Source organism: Leptinotarsa decemlineata, unplaced genomic scaffold (assembly GCF_025532065.1).
Source record: "Leptinotarsa decemlineata unplaced genomic scaffold, Ldec_3_MD MMD2_P_RNA_scaffold_11, whole genome shotgun sequence".
Taxonomy (NCBI): domain Eukaryota; kingdom Metazoa; phylum Arthropoda; class Insecta; order Coleoptera; family Chrysomelidae; genus Leptinotarsa; species Leptinotarsa decemlineata.
Window position 1 is genome coordinate 6003008 of NW_027412525.1, and position 19959 is coordinate 6022966.

The 19959-nt window shown below is 34.9% G+C and overlaps 2 protein-coding genes across 6 annotated transcripts in view; one reads left to right on the top strand and one right to left on the bottom strand.

Moving 5' to 3' along the window:
- The window catches only part of LOC111507540 (uncharacterized), a 209820-nt gene that overhangs the window by 168341 nt on the left and 21520 nt on the right, over positions 1 to 19959 (top strand). For all 5 annotated transcript variants that reach the window (XM_074170429.1, XM_074170435.1, XM_074170405.1 and 2 more), the window contains exon 11: positions 18062 to 18128. In XM_074170429.1, the coding sequence (XP_074026530.1) occupies positions 18062 to 18128 (67 nt within the window). The remainder of the gene's footprint in view (positions 1 to 18061; positions 18129 to 19959) is intronic.
- On the bottom strand, positions 12284 to 14411 carry LOC141480458 (THAP domain-containing protein 2-like). Its single transcript, XM_074170447.1, has 3 exons — positions 14330 to 14411; positions 13710 to 13911; positions 12284 to 13515 (listed from the first exon to the last, which is right to left on the bottom strand). Exons 1-3 carry the CDS (start codon positions 14398 to 14400, stop codon positions 13417 to 13419), a joined length of 372 nt encoding a protein of 123 aa, XP_074026548.1. The 5' UTR covers positions 14401 to 14411; the 3' UTR covers positions 12284 to 13416.

Here is a 19959-nt window from a genome sequence, read left to right on the forward strand (position 1 = left end):
ATAAGTTCTCAAGATTCTTCCCAATTCTCGCATAGTCCTTTCCGCAGGGTTACCCCGGGGGGTGCCTCACGAACGAATAAATCTCTTTCAAACCATAGTCGTGTAAAGTGTTCTTTCATCTTTGCGAAGTCATTTGTGTTCCTTGGTCACTCAAAATTTGAGTTTACCCACCTGTACAAAATAGTACATGGTTAGCCGATTCAACATGCTAGCCGTTGTAACTCGTTTGAAGCAATAAAGAGTCACCAGCTTAGAGAATACGTCTACGGTAACGAAGACGAAAGTCATACTACCTCTGGATTCTGGAAGGGGTCTACCGAAATAAGGTCATTTGGCTTTTCCGAAAATACCGCCTCTAAAGCGGGTCTGGCAATACTGTAATCTTGGGTTTTTGGCATATTTCGCAGCCTTTTATAATACGTACGTTTAACGTGAGCATGAAGATTGGGTAACTAAAAGTCTGCTTTCAAAGAGCACCAAGTTTTGTAAACTCCAAAATGATCATAATATTCATAATAGTAATTAACGAAGTCAGTTAGTTTGGCCAAGGGAAGGCCTACGAAATTACTTTCCTGATTCTGGATAAATAACAGTCCCTCTCGAAGAAAAAAACGGCCCGGGGAATCCTTTTGGATCGCCTACAGTTTAGCAGATAACAGGGAATCATTACATTGGGCTTCGCTCACATCCTTCATCAAACGATCGATGGCCAGTACTCGGAAACGTCCATCTTGAGGCGAAGGTGGCCTAAGTGGGGGTGCCGAGACAAGACATCAGGTAAAAAATTTTCCTTTCCAGGAATATACTTGAGTACAAACGAAAATTCTTGCAGTGCAAGAACAGTGCAGAGTGTAGTGCAGTGCAGAGACGACAGGAGTTCAGATAGGAAAGCGCCTTATGTCAAGTCAAAGTCGAATCAAAATATGCTTTATTGTCTGAAGATTCATATCTTATTGACAAAGATTGGTTAAAATAATTAAATAAAAAATCAAACAAACAAAATTACACATATTAGCGATAGCTAATATGTGTAATACACGAATACCGAATACACATTAATAAAACAATATATAAACCATTATCGATAATGAATAAATAAATCATTACAGATATGTAAGTATCTGAAATACTGAGAATTAAAATACATCATCGTAATATTCCTTTAAGTCATTTTGCAGAAGTACTCCTTTTACCAATTTTCAGATTTTTTTTAATTTGCTATTGCCCTATAGCACATTGGAAGGTGGTTGTATATTTTCTTGCTCTCATAATATATCAAAGAAAATTTTGAAATTGGTGATTTTGGGATTGGCAAGGATAAATTCCGATTTCCTCTCGTGTGGTAACGTCTGTCATTATTTACTGCTGAGTTGAAGTATTTTTTGTGAATTAAGCAAACGGTTTCTAAAAGGAATAAACAAGGTACAGTAAGAATTTTCTGACTGATGAAAAGTGGTTTGAAGTGGTCATGTGATTTTGCCCTACATATGTATCTGACAGCCCTTTTTTGTAGAACGAATACTGAATTTAGTAGTTGCTGACTAGGTACATAAATTATGAAGTCACAGCCCAATAAATAGACACAGTACCTTTGTAAAGCAAATAATATCCCTAGAAGCTGTTTTTCCGGTATCGAGTTCTCTGTCTAATAACAAACGACTCGCGTAAGGCACAGTACGTTTTTTTTCCTCAATAATTTTAAATAATACGGCTGCGACCACCATCGTTCTGAACAAAAAATGCTGTTCATTGTCCGGATATGAGAGCAATACTTCGCGACAGATTAACTCCTTCAACTTGTTAAACGAATTTTTTTGAACCTGTGCCCGCTCCCATTTGTTTATTTTTTTCGCAAAAGGGACGTGAGGGCTTCGGACACCGTGGAAAAATCTTCACAAAAGGCACGGTCGTAGTTGCAAAGACTCAACAATTCTTGTAATTGTTTTACGTTTTGGGGTTCAGGAAAATCTCTGATGGCTTGGACTCGTGTCGGGTCTGATTAAATACCCAAGAAAGTTCATTTCTTTTTTGAAATAACAACATTTTGTCAGTTTGACCGTGAAACCAGCTTCTCGAAGTCGATAAAAAAAGGCATTTGAGTGACGAGTATGTTCTTCGAAAGAGCTGGATGTAACCAATAAATCGTCCAGGTATACATGAACGGACTTGAAAAATGGGCCCAAAACCTTATCCATACACCTTGTAAAACTGGCTACAGCCGTTTTCAAATAATAAGGCACTACTTTGAAAAGTATATAGTATATAGGGGCGATGCTCTGATTTTATAGATAATAATAATAAATCTTTATTTCCCGTTGACAGTTACATGTATGGGAATTGTCAAGCCTAATTCTAAGGTTACTAAAAGTATTCAAAAAATAAAATATGAATTGAAGACAAGGTAGTCACATACATTAATTTTCTATTAAAAATTCGGAAAGCGAATAAAAACATTTCTCCAATAAAAAATGTTTCAAATCCCTTTTGAAATGTTTCACATTCTTATGATGCTCAATGATATCTGGGAGTTTGTTAAAAATTCGTGGCCCCATGTACTGGGGAGCAAAATATGCAGTATTCACTTTCGCAAATGGAATATACATGGAGTGTATATTTATACTCATGAATATCTTCATTCAATTCGAACAACGATCTATTTTCAGGTACCTGCCAATATGCGTAGGTTAAATCTACAATGGACAAAAATTGGACGTTATTATTGTTTTTTACAGTGTCTTCGATTTTCCGAGGCATCTCTAAGTCGTTTTACATCACACTGTTCAAGTGACGCGCATCTAAACACAAACGCACCGTGCCGTCTTTTTTGACAGTTGTCATCAACGGGCTCGAGTAGGAATAGAGCACTTCTTAATTATTCCTAACTCCACCATTTCATCTATTTCCGCTTGAACGGCCGCTCTGTGAGCGATTGGGGTAGGGTACTCAAAAGGCCTAGGGTTTGTTAAATTTATTGTATGCTGGAACTTACACGTCAGTCCAGATTTGTCAGAAAACAGCTGTTCATGTTTTTTCAAAATAGTTTTAAAAATAACAGCCTGATCGAAATATAGCAAATATTTACGTTTGTTATCACCAGAAAGCACGGGTGTCATATTGCGCTATGCACCACTACTTTGATAAGGCTAGCAGTGCTGTGCCTCAACCAAAGGTACCGATACCCAAGGCATATTGTCACAGTATGTGGGTTTTCCTCCAACTCAAGAATCACATCTAATTTGAGTTCATCACTTATTGCATTGGCAGATGCTTTTTTCATCTGCCCCATATGACCAAGCTCGCGAAACTGCTTATCTTTGCTTAGTGTTCCTTGAGATATGGGCGGTAAATTAGTAAATTTCTCATGAAATAGGCAAGCTACTTCCTGTTGTGTTCGGGTTTTATATCCGTAGCCAATCATTTGTAAAACTGTTATTTTATGCATTTCCGTTAATCTAACCATTTGTCAGACTTGAAGTTAACTAACTTCAAACCTAAATTAAAATACTGATAACTAATGTTGTAACATACAAAACAAGTTGACAAGGCGTTTTAAACTAACGTTGCCACGAAAATTATTTATAGTTTTTCAAAGGATACCATCTAAAAAGAACATTGCTATGCATATCTAATTTGAGTTCATCACTCATTGCATTGGCAGATGCTTTTTTCATCTGCCCCATATGACCAAGCTCGCGAAACTGCTTATCTTTGCTTATTGTTTCTTGAGATATGGGCGGTTAATTAGTAAATTTCTCATTTTATATCCGTAGCCAATCATTTGTAATACTGTTATTTTATGCATTTCCGTTAATCTAACCATTTGTCAGGCTTGAAGTGAACTAACTTCAAACCTAAATTAAAATACTGATAACTAATGTTGTAACATACAAAACAAGTTGACAAGGCGTTTTAAACTAACGTTGCCACGAAAATTATTTATAGTTTTTCAAAGGATACCATCTAAAAAGAACATTGCTATGCATATCTAATTTGAGTTCATCACTCATTGCATTGGCAGATGCTTTTTTCATCTGCCCCATATGACCAAGCTCGCGAAACTGCTTATCTTTGCTTATTGTTTCTTGAGATATGGGCGGTTAATTAGTAAATTTCTCATTTTATATCCGTAGCCAATCATTTGTAATACTGTTATTTTATGCATTTCCGTTAATCTAACCATTTGTCAGGCTTGAAGTGAACTAACTTCAAACCTAAATTAAAATACTGATAACTAATGTTGTAACATACAAAACAAGTTGACAAGACATTTTAAACTAACGTTGCCACGAAAATTATTTATAGTTTTTCAAAGGATACCATCTAAACAGAACATTGCTATGGTTTTTGCTTACTTTTTTATTAACAATACCTCAACATGAAATAAGTTTTGAGTATAATGCAATAAGTTTTGAGTGTATTTCATCATTAGATTTCTTTTTATGATGATATGTGAAGAGCAATGTGTACAAAACTAAACCTTCAGAATTGAATGATTCAAAAGAACGAATAACGATTGCGATTAGGTCGGTCACGTCTGATAAGTTGAATAATGTTAGAAGACTGTTTTATTTGAGATTAGGATGTTGCCAAGACGTTCGCAGTGAACATTTTGAACATCTACTTCATTAACATCCGTAGTTCTTTTTCGTATTCTACATTTCATTACGTTTTGCATTACATTTTAGTGTTTGAGTGTATTTTATCGAATTTCGGTAACCACATGATTTGGATTCATTTTATCTTAATTTTTGTAACAGTGACTGATCCAGACCATGATTTCGGGGGGGGGGGCAATCGAGATTTCTTAGTTCACCCCTTACTTTCTAAAACCACCAAGTTATAAGATAAATACCTTACCTGTAGGTCTACCCTAAGTTTTGATTCATATAGGAAAATATGTTTTATTATATTCTACCATGTAGTGTGGAAAGTTTATTTATTTACTTATCAAAGTCAAAGTCAAAAACAATTTATTCGTCACTGAAAGCCCCTATACAAACATAAAAAATGTATACGGGTTTGTTGGACTTGTCAAAGAAAATTGTTTGATGTACACAAAACATAAAATACATAACGCACATGAATAACTATTGTACACAGATAAATACAATAAATCCAAAAATTAAAATGAATTATATACATATTTAAATACATTTTCAACACACATAATTATAGGAGAAGGAGAAGTATGACCAATTTACAATACATACACATTCAAATCATTGAACAAGAAGAAACATTCAAACAAAAGAGAATAGCCAAAGAAAAGTTTTTACTTATAGTAGAATTCACAATTGAGAGAAACTAAACCACTCTCAGTGGATCACTGGTTGACCAAAATATACAAAAATATCCACAGAAAAATGTATTTGTGTTAAGCTTACAATTTAGCGTAACAGCGGAAGAATATTTTTAGGCATAATGTTTTTACATGTTTAGCTATTTTGTTTGGTTTTAATTTATAACTTATGCCTACGAAAATTAAAGTCAGATTAGATTGAAAATTCTAATCGTCTGTTTTTTAGTTTGGCGAAACGATTTATTACTTCATCCACGTTGATTTTAATGTCCCTATGGATGTACATGACACACAGGCCATTGAGCCGCTCCTCTTCCACCCTTGACCGTAGCCAGGTTTTTACTCTGTCTAGGACACTAAATGAACGCTCGGCGGACGCTACGCTACACGGCATGGTCAATAATATTCTCAAAATGGTGGCAATGTTTGAAAAAACCTCCTGTTCCAAACAGAATTTTAGGGCGTCAGTGGCGTTTTTAGCGATTTTCCCACCTTCTTTTTGAATTCGGGCCCACCTAACGCGCCAATTGCTGATCTCGCCATCAATGACGGCATCAGGGGTATTTTGGAAGACGTTTTGGAAAACTTTCACAGCTTGCATGATTTTGGTATTGGCTTCCAATTTAAGAATCGCTGCTGGGAGTAACAATTGAAGATTGAGACATTGCAATGTCTCTGGTGAAAACCTGCCTTTTAAATCTTCAATTACGTTGTCCAAAAGGGCAGTGTAGAGTGAGATTCTGTAGTAGTCTTCAATTATTTCAGCCCCGTGATTTTCTCGGTGCCTTTGTTTTTTGGCCAATCTTGGCATATTCGGTTGAACATTCAACTTTTCTGCTATGGTTTTGGCTTCGTAAAATAAATCCTTGAAGGAATCTTCAGAATTTCTCCTTCTTTCACTTAATGCTTGTAAGACGTCCTGTACAGCATTTGAAGCCTTGTCCAAGCTCAGCCTTGTCTCCTTTTGCAGAAGCAAACTTAAAGGGAATGTCCTTTTTTAAATATCGATCAAACTGACGCACACCATAATAAAATTTGTGCTCGTTATGGAATTCGTAAAAAGAACAGCTTTTTTTGATGACTCTGACTCCTCCCATTCGCTTATTTCCGCAAAAGCCTCTACCAGCTCTAGCAAAAGTGAGTAAAAAACAATTATGGCATTGTGCCGTTCCACCCATCGAGTTTCGCAAAGTTGAACAAGTTGACCATCTATAATTTCTTTTAAAACTTGGTTCTTCTTGGCAGATTGATTGAAAAAAGTTGTCACTTCTTTGATTATCCCAAAAGCGTTCGTAACTGCCGCTATTTTGGAACACTTAGAAATGGAATTGTTAAGTGCGTGGTTGTAACATGGCAGACGTTTTGCATTGAGTGCTTTTTTTTTGGATTTCAATCACACTTCCCTACTTTTCTGAGGTCATAACTGATGCCCCATCTGTTCCAATTCCTATACATAAATTGAGATCTAACCCCAATTTTTTAATGGTTTTTACAACAATTTTCCCGAGAGCTTTTCCGGTAAGTTTTATTTCTACTTTAGAACTGGAATCTGACTCGGAGTCAGACTCGGAATCGGAATATTCGGATTCATCTTTGGATTCCGTTTGTTTCTCTTTGAGCCTGCGGTAGCAGTCAACACAGCCTAGGAAATCTTCTCTTACACTTCCACTGTGTATGTACCTCACAACAATAGTCATTTGTTCTTTGTGAGATGCGTCTGTTGTTTCGTCAAAAATGCATGACCAATATTGGGCTTCGCGAATTCTGCGCAAAATCTCTTTTCTGATTTCAGCACCGCAGCACTCAATTAAACTATTCTGTGTGGTTTTGCTTATATAGGTATGTAGACCTTGCCGAGGTAGTTTTAAGTGCTCTTCTAAGGCAGTATCACCGGCATCAATTCGGAAATCAAGCAGGGCTCTAAAATTTCCCTGATTGGAAGTACAGACTTCATCCGCCAGAAGAGGGCCATCATCTCTTCGCCCCCTGAGTGGAATATTTTGCCTTCCGTGTAAAATTATTGTCTTAATCATAGGCATGAGCCTTCTTCTGTTGCTGACTACATCTCGTAATCGCTTTTCTGAAAATTGATTTAATATTTCGAGGTGAGGTGAATCATATGTCTTTAAAAAAGATTGTCCAGCTACCACACACTCTTTCGTACCCGCAAATACCCGTCTTTTCCCGTCAGATTTTAAAATTTTGTGAGCGGTTCTACAACCAGATAGCCAAGTTTTGCCCCCTTATTGTGCCCTACGCCCACTGCAAAAAAAGCGCAGTATTTACAGAAGAGCCCCTTTTTTGACGGTGAAAGAACGAGCCAAGATCTGTGTTTGTCTAAATGCACTTTTGAAAGGTACCTCTTTACCCCTTTCGAAGAAGTGGAATACGGGTACAGGTAATCATAATCATATGCAGGTTTCCAGTGATCTCTTAGCAGAGCGGCCTTTGTGAAATCGTCCGGTGTCTTCTCTAGATGAATTCCAATATCATTTTCTGAATATCATGCAAATGAGTGTGCACTGCCAGAGGAAGAGGTTGATGGCGTTGGTTCCGGTTCCTTATGTGAAGTCACATTCTAAAAAAAAGGAAAAAAATCGGCCTACATATAAATACAACAATTGAGCGCGTATAGTTACTGCAGATTTGTCAACATGCAAACATTTGACCTCAAGATGATAAAAAATTACCTAAAAATAGTTTAAAAAATATGTCAATATTATATTAATGTTCATCAATAAAGTAATAAAATAACTTGCCTGTTGTTGCCTCATTGTCAGTTTTCAGCTTCTTAAAAAATGATGTAATTTTTGCTCCTCGCTTCATGTTCACGATTACGATGGGAACGCTTTGTAACGGATAGGTTACATTAGAATGCACGAGTATATTTACGAATAACACTCGAATTTAATAATACCTACACAAAAACCATATAAATTTAGAGAACAAAATAATATACGGATATTTGTGAATAGTTAGAGAACGCGAGTCGCGAGGTAGTAAAAGACTGACTCGGAGAAACAGTCGTCACCGATTTATAACGCTGTAGAAATTAGAAATTACTGGCATACTCGCTAATGCATTAGAACGCACGGTAACGTTCTGGAAGATTCGGTCCATAAGCGAAGCATAGGTTCCAGAACAATCGACAAGCGCGGGAATGTGTGCGGCAATAAGATTACGGCTCGTGCACGGGGAGGTTTAGCTCTGTGCCTGTGCTTTGGTTTGATGGTTTGTGTACACTGTGGCACACACATTTTAATATAATCTATTCGTTATTCGTTACAGCTTCAATTTTTGCTGGGCAAACAATCAAAAACAATGGCGAAAAATAAATAAAAAGCGATTACACCAGAAAGCAACAATAACAAATTGCAATGGCGATTATCGAAATGGTTTTGTCAGAAGGTCGCAAATTTCTGCTGCCACTACCACCGCCAAAGTGTGTCAAATTATAATTTAAATTTGACGTGTTTCGGGAATTTGTTAAAATATGTACCGTAACCGAAATGATCAGTTTAGTACATTTGGTTTTTACACACTGTATGTTGTTTTTATGTTGTGTAATTTCAGAATTCCTACTGTTTTATCTATATGGTTCCATAGGTGGATTCATTTTCTATTGTTTTTTTTTTTCATTGTTTTCCTTCTTTCTTTGGTGACTTACTAATCTAATAGAAAGCTTTTTGTATGTCTTTCATTTTTTGTTCTTTCATATGTAAGGTTACATATCTGGATATGTATTGGCCACCGCTTGGTTTGTCGTGTGACTCCGCGTTTAGGTATCTATTATTAGTATATGTTGGATTCCTGTTAACTAGGTGCTTAATTTTCATCTAACCAGAATATCAAGAAAGGGAGTCATCATTTAGCTACATTGGTCTAAATAATGGAAATATCGTTGCCATATCTCAGTGATAATTTTGGTTTCATCCAGGTGTTATTCAGAACCCTGGTTTCGTCAAAACGTGTTATAATACCAATAATTTATAATAATCTTGAATCATTGTTTTTTCAACATAAAGACTCAAGTTAAGACCAATAGTTACCAAAAATTTCAATCTTCTTAGATACATTATAATTACGAGATCTGCAAGATTGAGAAAATTTATTAGTGGTTGGATTTTTTTATAGAAACTTGTAATTGAAAAAACTATCACTTTTGGTAAAAACACAGATATTTGGATTGATTTTGTGTTTACAGAGATTCTCCTGAAAAATTATTTACATGGATTATGAAAGTTTTTTTGGGTGGCAGTGTGGATGTGAACCTCTCTTTTTCTCCGTGAAAATACAAATACGGAATGGAGAGCAAATTATGTCATCACTATATTATCCGAACATAGACTTTCATACTATTTGTCAGTATTATCTTATCATGAGCATTATCAGCAGCCAAATTACAAAAACGACTCATTCTCAGTGGTAGTTCATTTAACATGGATGGTAATAATGATTTTCCCTCTATATTGAATAATACAAGGTAAATGTATTGAAATAACTAAAATTGAAAATCATTATTTTATCAAATGTAAGTTAATTGAATTTAGTCTCCTTTACTAGTCTGTCTCCAATTTTGAGTAATTTTTCAATTTCGTATTGAATATGATTTGCCTAATTTTGGATGGAAAATCGTCATTCTCAATGTTTCACAGCGGTCTCATATTTGGTGTTTCAAAAGTTTTCAATGCATTTATCCCGTCGATTTTAACTATTTCACCATTTATGTAGCTTCTTATTTGGAATCATTAATTGAAAATCGGGCTTGAATATGTAAATTACAAAAAAAATCTATAAATTGATGGATTTAGCCTTTAATACGTGGTAGGAAATCATAATGAAGAAAACAGAAATGAAACTTTCTATGTTTTTTACCACTTTTATTTGTAACTAACGTTACAGCAGTTTCGTCCTATACGGACATTTTCAAACTTTTACAATTTTAAACTATAGTTTATTGCAGTTTACTACAGTAACGTTAGTTACAAATAAAAGTGGTATAAAACCTAGAAAGTTTCCTTTCTCTTTTCTTCGAAAAAAATCTAATTTCGAATTTTACGTTGAAATTCGGTATCTAGAGTCAAAATCGATTTTCAAGCAATTTCAAGCAATATCGAGAATTCGCCCTTTTTGGCGGGAACGCAGTAAGCTGGGTTTAAGGCTGTCACTCGGGGTAGGTATTGCGAAAAGTGCGGCTCATGAAGGTCTATGTCTATACCAAAAATCAAATATCTGCTTTCAAAAATAACTGAGATACAAGGGTGTCTTCATCTTGAGTGTGTCACATTGTGTATATCTACTGCATGAACACATTGTATATGAATCCATGTCCATTCCTTCTCATTTTTGTTTTCACAAATTAATTCAAAATAATGAAGATGAAAGGTTGAGATCAGTACGTTTGGATTTTGAATGAAAACATTAATTTAATATTTCTGACACATGTTTCAGTATGAGTGATTACTGGAACGAGAGATATTCATGTATTTGAAAATATAAACAGTTGATGTAAAAACCGAAGTGGGAATTCCATTGTTCCACTTATAAATAATTTACATTTGAAATGAATCTCTTAATAGCCATCTGTTTGAAATTCTTGATTTATACATTATACTATAATTGGTTTATAAAACTTTTCCTTCTATTTACACTCCAACATCTTCAGCGACTGCTAGCTGCGTCTTTTGCTATAATTCCTATACCTATCCGAATTATCATTTTCATCGGTTTTATGTTGTTCGATTCCTCTTTCAGTTGCTACTTTCCATTCCGTTTCAATCGACGGAATTTTTAAAATGGAATAGTGCTTGTCAAAATAATTACGTCAGTCAATGTTTTTCCTAACATTTCTTTGGTATGTCATTCTGATTATTCTAGATTAAACCATCAGAAATATTACTATCGATAAGGTTTTGGATTATTGATTCATTTGTTGGTTGCCAAATTGGATACCAGGATGTATTCGCACAATCATATCAATGGAATAGCAAAGGTAGCTTGTCAGAGTCTTGAAACACGATTTCGAATCAGAAAGTTGCAACTTTCCTTGGAATATTTCTGACATAATATTCAACTCCGCTTCTAAAGCGACCCCTGAGGTTTTTAGATTTCATAAACAACATTCGCATGACCCAACCATGCGAACCCAAACATCGTGAGAAACTCAAGACATCTTGGAAAACCAAAGCAGAGAATAGTAAGTGACCTTCTTAAGGCCGGGACACACATGTCATACACTCTTCAAATGCGACTCCCATCATACAGTCGGACGACTGTCTGATAGGGAAATGGTACTTTAGTCCGGATCTTAGACAATGAAAGATATATGGACTCGTAACAACCAACAGCATGCTGAGACAAATCTGCACCAAACGCTAAACGCCAGTGGCGTATCTATGAGAAGGGTTCAAGACATAATCCTTCCATAATCTATATATCAAAGCAGTATGGACTGAATTATTTTATCGCCTCATCATATGGAGTCTTGAGTAAAAGTAATAAATAAATAAAAGACTTCCGGTGTATTGTTATAGGTATTTCACCTATAAACGATGAGATTGGAACCTTTGGTGTAAAAGTTGAAACTACTTCTAGATATTAATTACCCTAACACCAAAACTGATATATTTGCACTTGACGCGCGTTGCGCTAACTAGCATCTTCAGAAGAAAATTGATATTGTTAGCGAAACGTGCGTCGAGTGAAAACATCAGTTTTGGTGTTAGGGTCTAGAAAAAGTGTTTGTATTTCACTTGACACATTAATTGAATTTTAAGACTTATATTTATTGCACTTTCAGATTAATTCACACTTTATACCAATTATTATAAATAACCTGAGGTATATTGAAGTTTCAACTTTGAATATTTCTATAAAAAAAATTGTAACTTCATAAAGCATTATAAATTAATTCAAAATATTAACAATCAAACTCGTAATAAGTAAACATATTTATTATATTGTTATATACATATATACTTCCAAAATTGTACAATATAGCCCTACTGCCCTTTAAATAAAATCATTTTAGTGAAATAGTTTCGAATAGCATCTTTTGCTTCACTCTGCTTTTTCATTATGAAGTGTATCCTTATATTCAAATATTTTTCAATAATTGATTTTATTAAAAGGTAGACATGATTGACTTCATTGTCTAAGATGTGGTTATTCAGACATTGAAACATATCAACCGAAAGACATTGTCTCAATATAGTATTGGTTAATTTTCTAACATTATTTCCTTTTGGCAAATCTTCGTGGTTGTGTCTTATAGGTTTTTCACTAATCTGGCAAATTTTAACAACATCAGATGAGGGATATATTAATCCGCCTTCAGTTTTTTGGGAAATAAGGGAATTAAGAAAATTCGCTTTGTTACCTATTAAGCCAGTAACACATGATTCACATTTAATTTTCATCGACAAATCTTTAGTAACAAAACCAGCTATATAGGTTACAATTTCTTCTGAGTAATGAGATAAAACATTGGTGTTCATGATATAACTATGTTCAGAAAAAATTGTTTCTAGTGATTGAGCTTCTTTTTCGGTTTCTAATAAATTGTCTTCCGTTATAATTGGTATTGAACTATTTATTTGCTCCTCATGAGTTTTATTGGTTGTACTTGAAACCGATAGAATAGACATTTGTTCTAAAGGTAGACAATTACCTATGCCCCCACTTCTCACTTCCGTTCTTATGAGGAGAAGTTTATATGCAGCCATAAATTGACGGGCGGTTGGATTATTGTTCCAACCCCCTCTAGAACGAATTGAAGAAAAAAAGAGTTCTATATGGTCTTGACTTATTTTATAGAGAGGCAAATAAATCAAAAGTTCTTTATGCCATACTATGTCATCAAACAGATCCACTGCACTTTTGAGATCTAAAAGAAAGCCAATAAAGCCAGTTTTTCTAGGTGAATTTATTATTTTTTATTATTGGGAAATTTCAAAGCACAAATATATTCATTGAATTTCGCAACAAAAGCCAAAACTTCAACGATTTTGCTTGGGCACAAAGCTTTTTTATAGCCAAGTGCTTGCACAGTTCTCGAGTTTAAAATATCAAAAGCGGTGTTGATATATTTAATAAAACGTACTGTGCCTTCACAATCTTCAAAATCTTTTAATTTTGCGGGGTGTATCTTTTTGCAGTTGAGCACTTGTTGATGGATAAGGTTCTGGTGTTTGAGGTCTAATTCGTTTCCAGTTTTTCTGGAAAATAAAAATTTGTTTAGTACACAACTCTCTTTATGGTAAGGTACTCTTATATACTTTCAATCTGCTGAACAAAAAATGCATATTCTTTAATCTCTATTTAGCTGAAAGACATTGTCGACTGGCCTCTAAATAGAGAGTGTCAATAAGGTTTGAAATATTAAGGTTATCAAATTGTTTTTGCAGTATACCTGTATTGACTGAAGACTTGTAGGTCGTTTTGGGAAAATAGTGGGTACAGCTTCATTCAACAATTTCGTTTTTTCCTCAGTTCTATAAAAATAACAGGTTTCAAAATGTTTTGAGCAAATACGATCGTTTTTTGATAGGGACCAGTTTGAAATCTTCATATTAGCTACCCAAATGGCCCGTCTATCTTCATTTCTAGGAAATCTGAAAAATGAAATAGTATTTAATAATAATCTATAAAATTTTCTTGTAATATGAGTAATGTATTGCACAGATCATTTTCAATGAAATAGAAAAGAAATATTTAATTTGTCTAGGGTCCACAATGTAGTCATTCATTTTTTTCAATCAAAAATGTATTTTCAAGATATTCCAAATTTTCACTCGATCTGACCCTGCTATAAATGCACGCCTATGCAAAAAAATGGAACTTTCAAGGTGAATCTGAAGTCTATCATAAAATTATGAATGAAAATTCACAAAGTAAGCACTGAAATCTTCTTTAACCATAGATTATCCACCACTGAGTTACATACTTGAAAATCTAGACATTTGCATACATAGTTTTCACATAATATCCATGTTAGGCCCACTGTTCCTAAATGTACTGATGTTTTCTCACCTGTGAAATGATATACCGGTTTCCTTTTTCTCGCTATTACTACTACAATTATAAGATGAGCACTTCACCATGTTTATACAGTATTCACCCACAAAATAGTTCAAAATACACTCAATAATTGCACAAAATCGAACAAGCACCAAGATCAATGTTTAGCACCAACAATATGGCGACCACTCGGAAATAGGTCACAAACTCGATTCGTACGCAGAGGTTGGCGTTATGTATCCCCTCTTTTACCTAATCTAAGGTCCGGATAGAGTAGTTCACATCGTTCCGATACGTGGCAAACCCCGCTCCCACCCGATTCCGTTCCTGTATTCGATCATGATCCGATCGTGCAATCTATTTGTTCTCCAGCTGCGGGACGCGTATCGCTTGGAGTTTGTATGATATTTGAGTTTAATTTCCAACAGGTTGAACGTCGACATGGACAGTCTAAAATATTGATAAAATTTTGTTTCGTCGTCCAACAGATGTGGTACGATCGTGAAATACTCTCCTTCTGCAGATCTTCTATTCCAAGCAGCATGTTCCTAAAATCTTCGTTTTCCGCTGTTCTCTATGAGAGCTTTTCGATTTTCTTCATCTTCTTCCAAACACAGTGCCATAATGGCTAAATCGTAGTTGCTAAAGTTCTTGAACATTTTGCTTAGAGGACCTTCCGAGATATTGTTGAATCGACACTGGCAAGAGAGGCAAGTTGTATCAAGCCGAAGCGGTGAATCGGAAAGGAGTCGTTAACATGTATGACAAGTATGATTGCCCACTGACGATTCTATACAGATCCGCTTTTGGGACAAAATCAAACCGGAGTCGGATCGGAGAGGTGTATGAAGAAGTGTGTCTCGGTCTTTACACGTCATCAAACTATGGAAAAAATCAATCAGAAACAAGGATAGTATCGGGCTGGCAGTAATCAAGTAGAATTTTGAAGAACTTGTGATTCAGCACCAGACAGCGATGTTTCGACCCATCAAGTATCATCTGTGGTGCTGGGCTGAACCACTGAACTGTCGTAAAAATCAAGCTTGAAAGTAAAGGTAGTTGATAAAATGGTTTAGACTTTCACGGCTGAGGTTTTCAGTGTCATTGCTTTTCGAGTTTGAAACTCACGCGCATATCTACCGTTTATCCCTAGGATCACGGACAGAATTGGAAAACTATTGGGCAAACACGACATCAGAACAGTCTTCAAACCCACGAGGAAGATACAACAAAGCCTCAGGTCGGCTAAAGACAAAAGAGACCCATTATCAGCAGCAGGGGTCTATCGCATACCGTGCACGTGTGGCACGGCAACAGAGATCCACAAACGCACGGAGAATTTCAATAGAAAAGAAGAAGCGGTGAACCTCAATCGAATATGGGAATTTTAAGGAATTGGAGAATAACGAACAGGACAACAGGCAGCGAGATTGTTAATGTTCCAGGTTCAAGTGCAGGTACAAGACCAGGTACGAGTACAGGTACAAATACAGGTACAGATACAACGGATAACCTGACAAGGCATAAATACGCTTTATGAAGCCTAAAAGGTAGTCATCGGACAGCAAGCCATGATGGTTAAACCTCTGAAGAAGCTAGCCACTCGCGCCAGCGAAACGTCAGGAAGAAATTCCAAAAATCCACGGCTTTCAAACTCGAAAAGCAACGACACTGTAAAGGTAATTGATAAGTAGAATTCAGTGCTATGAAAACCCATGCATAATTCCACTAGCTGTGCCGATTAAATTATTGGGTATGAAAGCTCTGAAGTAATAAAGGCAGCTTCTAAGAAACTTGGTACACTATTTTCAACTAGAAAGCTGATGCGACAGATAAGACCTTCTTCAAAGTAATGCGTGCATACATGTTGGAGACTGAAAATCACAATCATATTTTGATCTGAATAAATTATAAACAACTCTCATGAACAGTTTTATAGATCTTTAGGTCATCTTCACACAGTAAGTCGCCACTTGAAATTTATGGTTCCTATGTAATGATTCTTCAAATTTAGAACAACCAGTCTTGAGTTGTATCCTTGCGGTTTTCCAGATATTAAGATATGGAATAAATATAAGTACGTTATGAATTTACGAATTTTCTGTACGAAAAGTAAACGAATAAATACGTTGCAAAATAGTCATGATAAATACATATATAATTGTTATTATTATATATTCTTCATCTAAGAATGTATTTTATAGTACTCAGTTGATAATTTTTTAAACTTTCTTGCTAAGCATATAAAAAAAATAAACGTTTGTTTATAATCTTACAATCGAAACAAAAATCCATTTTTCTGTAAAAAATTTTCAGCATCATTTCATCGCGACTAGTTGACTTGTTCCAGCTGTTTCCTTAAAATAAATGAAACAGGTGTTTTGTACAATACGAGTTATGCATCCAAACTTCTTTTCAAATTTCTGTTGACGTTAGCTTCTCTTGAATATAAATATAGCGGCAGGTGTCAGAAAAAGTGTCTTGATTTAATATTTGAGATAAATTTGTCCAAACTTTATTTCATGCGAGCCCCGCATCTTGATGACTATTAAAACTGAAATTTTATTCGAAACAGAGGTGGACGTATAATAAACTCAATTTTGAAATGTATTCCAGAAATATATCAGAACTGCAATTGCCTGAAAATTGAACGTATAATACAGCGTGCCCCAAAAATATCGAAAATAATTCTAAGAAAAGATAGATCTTTTCTTAGAATTCCGGGGAAAATCGTCACTGGTTTATGGATTTCATTTTCCTTCAAAGTTTCATTTTTCTACTCATATCTTAATGGTACTGGGACCCTTCGAAAATTATCATTAATAGAGAATTTACTCATTTAATTATTTTGTTTATGTGACTAATACAATCATATTACTAAATTGAAAAAATTCACAATATTGAGTTTTATTCGACTAAAAACTAATTAGTGGAAAGAAAAGAAGTTTTTAAAGAAGAATGGTGTAAGAAACTGGGAAACTTGAGAAATGTAGGGAAATTTTCCTTATTTTTCCATTGAGAAATAAATAGCCTCCGAGTTACAGAAAAATTATTCAACTGGAACCAATCCAAGGTAATATTTTCGTCAATATCAATAGGCTTCGTAATTTTACTTGAACATCAACTCCAAAATGAAAACCTTTAAATCCTAGTTATGTGCAGTTGATAGTTCTCTAGGGTACCACCCACATTTTCTACAGTCGTATTAGTTGCTATCCTTCATAAACTCGAATTCCAAACAGTTATCCAACAACATCTTCTCTTTCAATGGCTCTAGAAATTCTGGCAGTGATATAATCGACGCCAACTTGATTTTCATCGAAAACTGTTACTACTTTTAATAATCGGTTGACAATCATCTGTTTGAAGTGTTTAAATTTGTTTGTTCATATTTGTTCTTGAAAATTAAAACTTAATATTTATGATTTGTAATTATACTTCCTCCGCACAAACAAACAAAATAATAATGATTCATTGTCATCTTAAACAGTTTGATTATATTAAACTTCACTGCATAGATTATAATGAAAGGAATTGAACTGTTTTTTTAAGATTTTGATAATATACTTATTATACATTGACAACATATACTGTTTAAGATTCCTATTTATAGACAAACGCCCTATAGTATGTAGTGGAATTAATTTTCTGTTAACAATGGTTCGGTTGTTTTTGATATGAGATATATGAGTAATGCATTAGAATCAAACGTTTTGTTTTAAAATAATCTTTTTGTATTTCCAGTTTTATCGAGGAAGACAATAAAAACGAAGAAAGACTAATCGTGGACCATCAAAATTCAAAAGAATCGGTAAGTTGATGAATCAATCATTAATATTAATATGCCAATTTATGCATTCCTCAGAATGCTAAGAGTTTTTGGAAAGGTGATCAATTTCGTGCTCTTCTTGATCCAGATCTTGAATCTTGGTCCAGATAAGCTGTGTATCAGGAATGAGATATTGGATCTCTCCTTTAAAGTTTCATTTTCTGCGGTATTTTTTTTATTTGCAGAGATATTGAAATCGATTATTGAACTTTGTCATTGAAAGTTCCATCGTATTATCAGAATATGATCATAGAAGCTTTATATTTCCAATTTTTTTTATCGGTGTATGCAATCTTGCATTAAGGGCTCAACGGAATAAGCTGATCAATACTTTCACAGACAACCAGGCATTGGGGCATTGACGAACCCAAGAACGACATCGAGACTGGTCTGGAAATGCCGTGAGGAACTAAGAATACTGGCGAGCAGGAACACATTCACTATATATTAAGTGCCAGGACACTCAGGCATGGCATATAACGAAAGAACTGATGAGGATGCCAGACACGGATCATCAATTCGATATATAGGCTCTAAACCAGCTCTCATGAAGAGAGAAAACAACAGACAACACACAGGGACAAACTTTTATAGGGATCGTCCGAGAAGAGAACTGAAGAACTGCTTTAACAAAGCAGGAATCGGCTCAAATCAATTACAGGTCTACTCACTGGACACTGTCTATTCAGAGGACACTTTAAAAACGGGGATCTTAACTGCAGGCAATGCAACAAAGGGGCAGAGACAACTCGTTATATTTTATACGAATGTGAGACAGTGGATCACAGGGGGCAAACAATTTGTAATGAACCAAATTATGTTCAGTAGAATATCACATACTTCCACATGTATAGGGCAGAAGATTAGTAGAATGGGTTTCATGAAAAGGACTGGAGAAAAACGCAACAGTCCCATCAGGCTGCAGTGTTTTCCGGAGACTTGGGAGAAATGGACAAGGCAAATGGCCTTCAAATAGAAGAAAAAAAGCATGACTTCTCCTCTTAAGTAGATGTCATTTATGGAACTGACAGAAAATTCAAACATTTATCATCCTGAATAAATAACTGGATCCTACTGGAGCCTGTTGAAAAGTCAAGTTTCGACATCGATCTCCGAATGAAAATCCCTTCTAGTTTTTTCTATAAGGTAACTAGCTCAAAAACGGTATAAACTCTTTTGAAGTGAAAATTTTACAATAAAGTGTTAACTTGAATACGCTATGGATTTTCATCAAGAACCGGCCAATTCCATCGCATAATATATTCAATATAACTAATATTTGAACGTTTGTGACTACGATTTTTTATTGAACTTGTGTTTTCTCTCAGATTCAAGTTTGTATTATAAAATTTGGGCCCCCCTACTAAATGCTTCTATCGACTATCTGGAATAATTTCTCTTGATTTGTCGTACATTTAGACTGTGAATTATACGAGTGTAATTAATATATGTAGTTTTTATGTGGATATGATTTTCAATGAATGGTATTTTTGAACATGAAATAAAATATTAAATATTCTTAGATATACCTATGTAGCAATAGGATGATTATCAGTTGGTTTCTTCGAGTTTAATATTTCTCTTGAAGATGATCACTTGGTGATCGAAACACGTGTCGAGGTGTTGAAATAATGTTTTGGTGTTGTGATGAAATTAAAGTAATATTCATCAATTTTTTATCAATTCACTTCATTGCCTCGTAGTAAACATATATTTCAATCTGTTCACGATTTATCAACTCGTTAGATTTATATGTTTCATCGTTAGCAATATTAATTGAAACAGGTTATGATTACTAATTGAATAGAACTGG

What these genes read in the sequence shown, in the direction of transcription:
- LOC141480458 (XM_074170447.1), bottom strand. Translation starts at nt 14,400, where the DNA reads ATGGTGAAGTGCTCATCTTATAATTGTAGTAGTAATAGCGAGAAAAAG. An exon ending in ACCGGTATATCATTTCACAG is followed by an intron (nt 13,912 to 14,329) that starts GTGAGAAAACAT and finishes TTCATTTTTCAG; the next exon opens with ATTTCCTAGAAATGAAGATA. An exon ending in CAAGTCTTCAGTCAATACAG is followed by an intron (nt 13,516 to 13,709) that starts GTATACTGCAAA and finishes TTTATTTTCCAG; the next exon opens with AAAAACTGGAAACGAATTAG.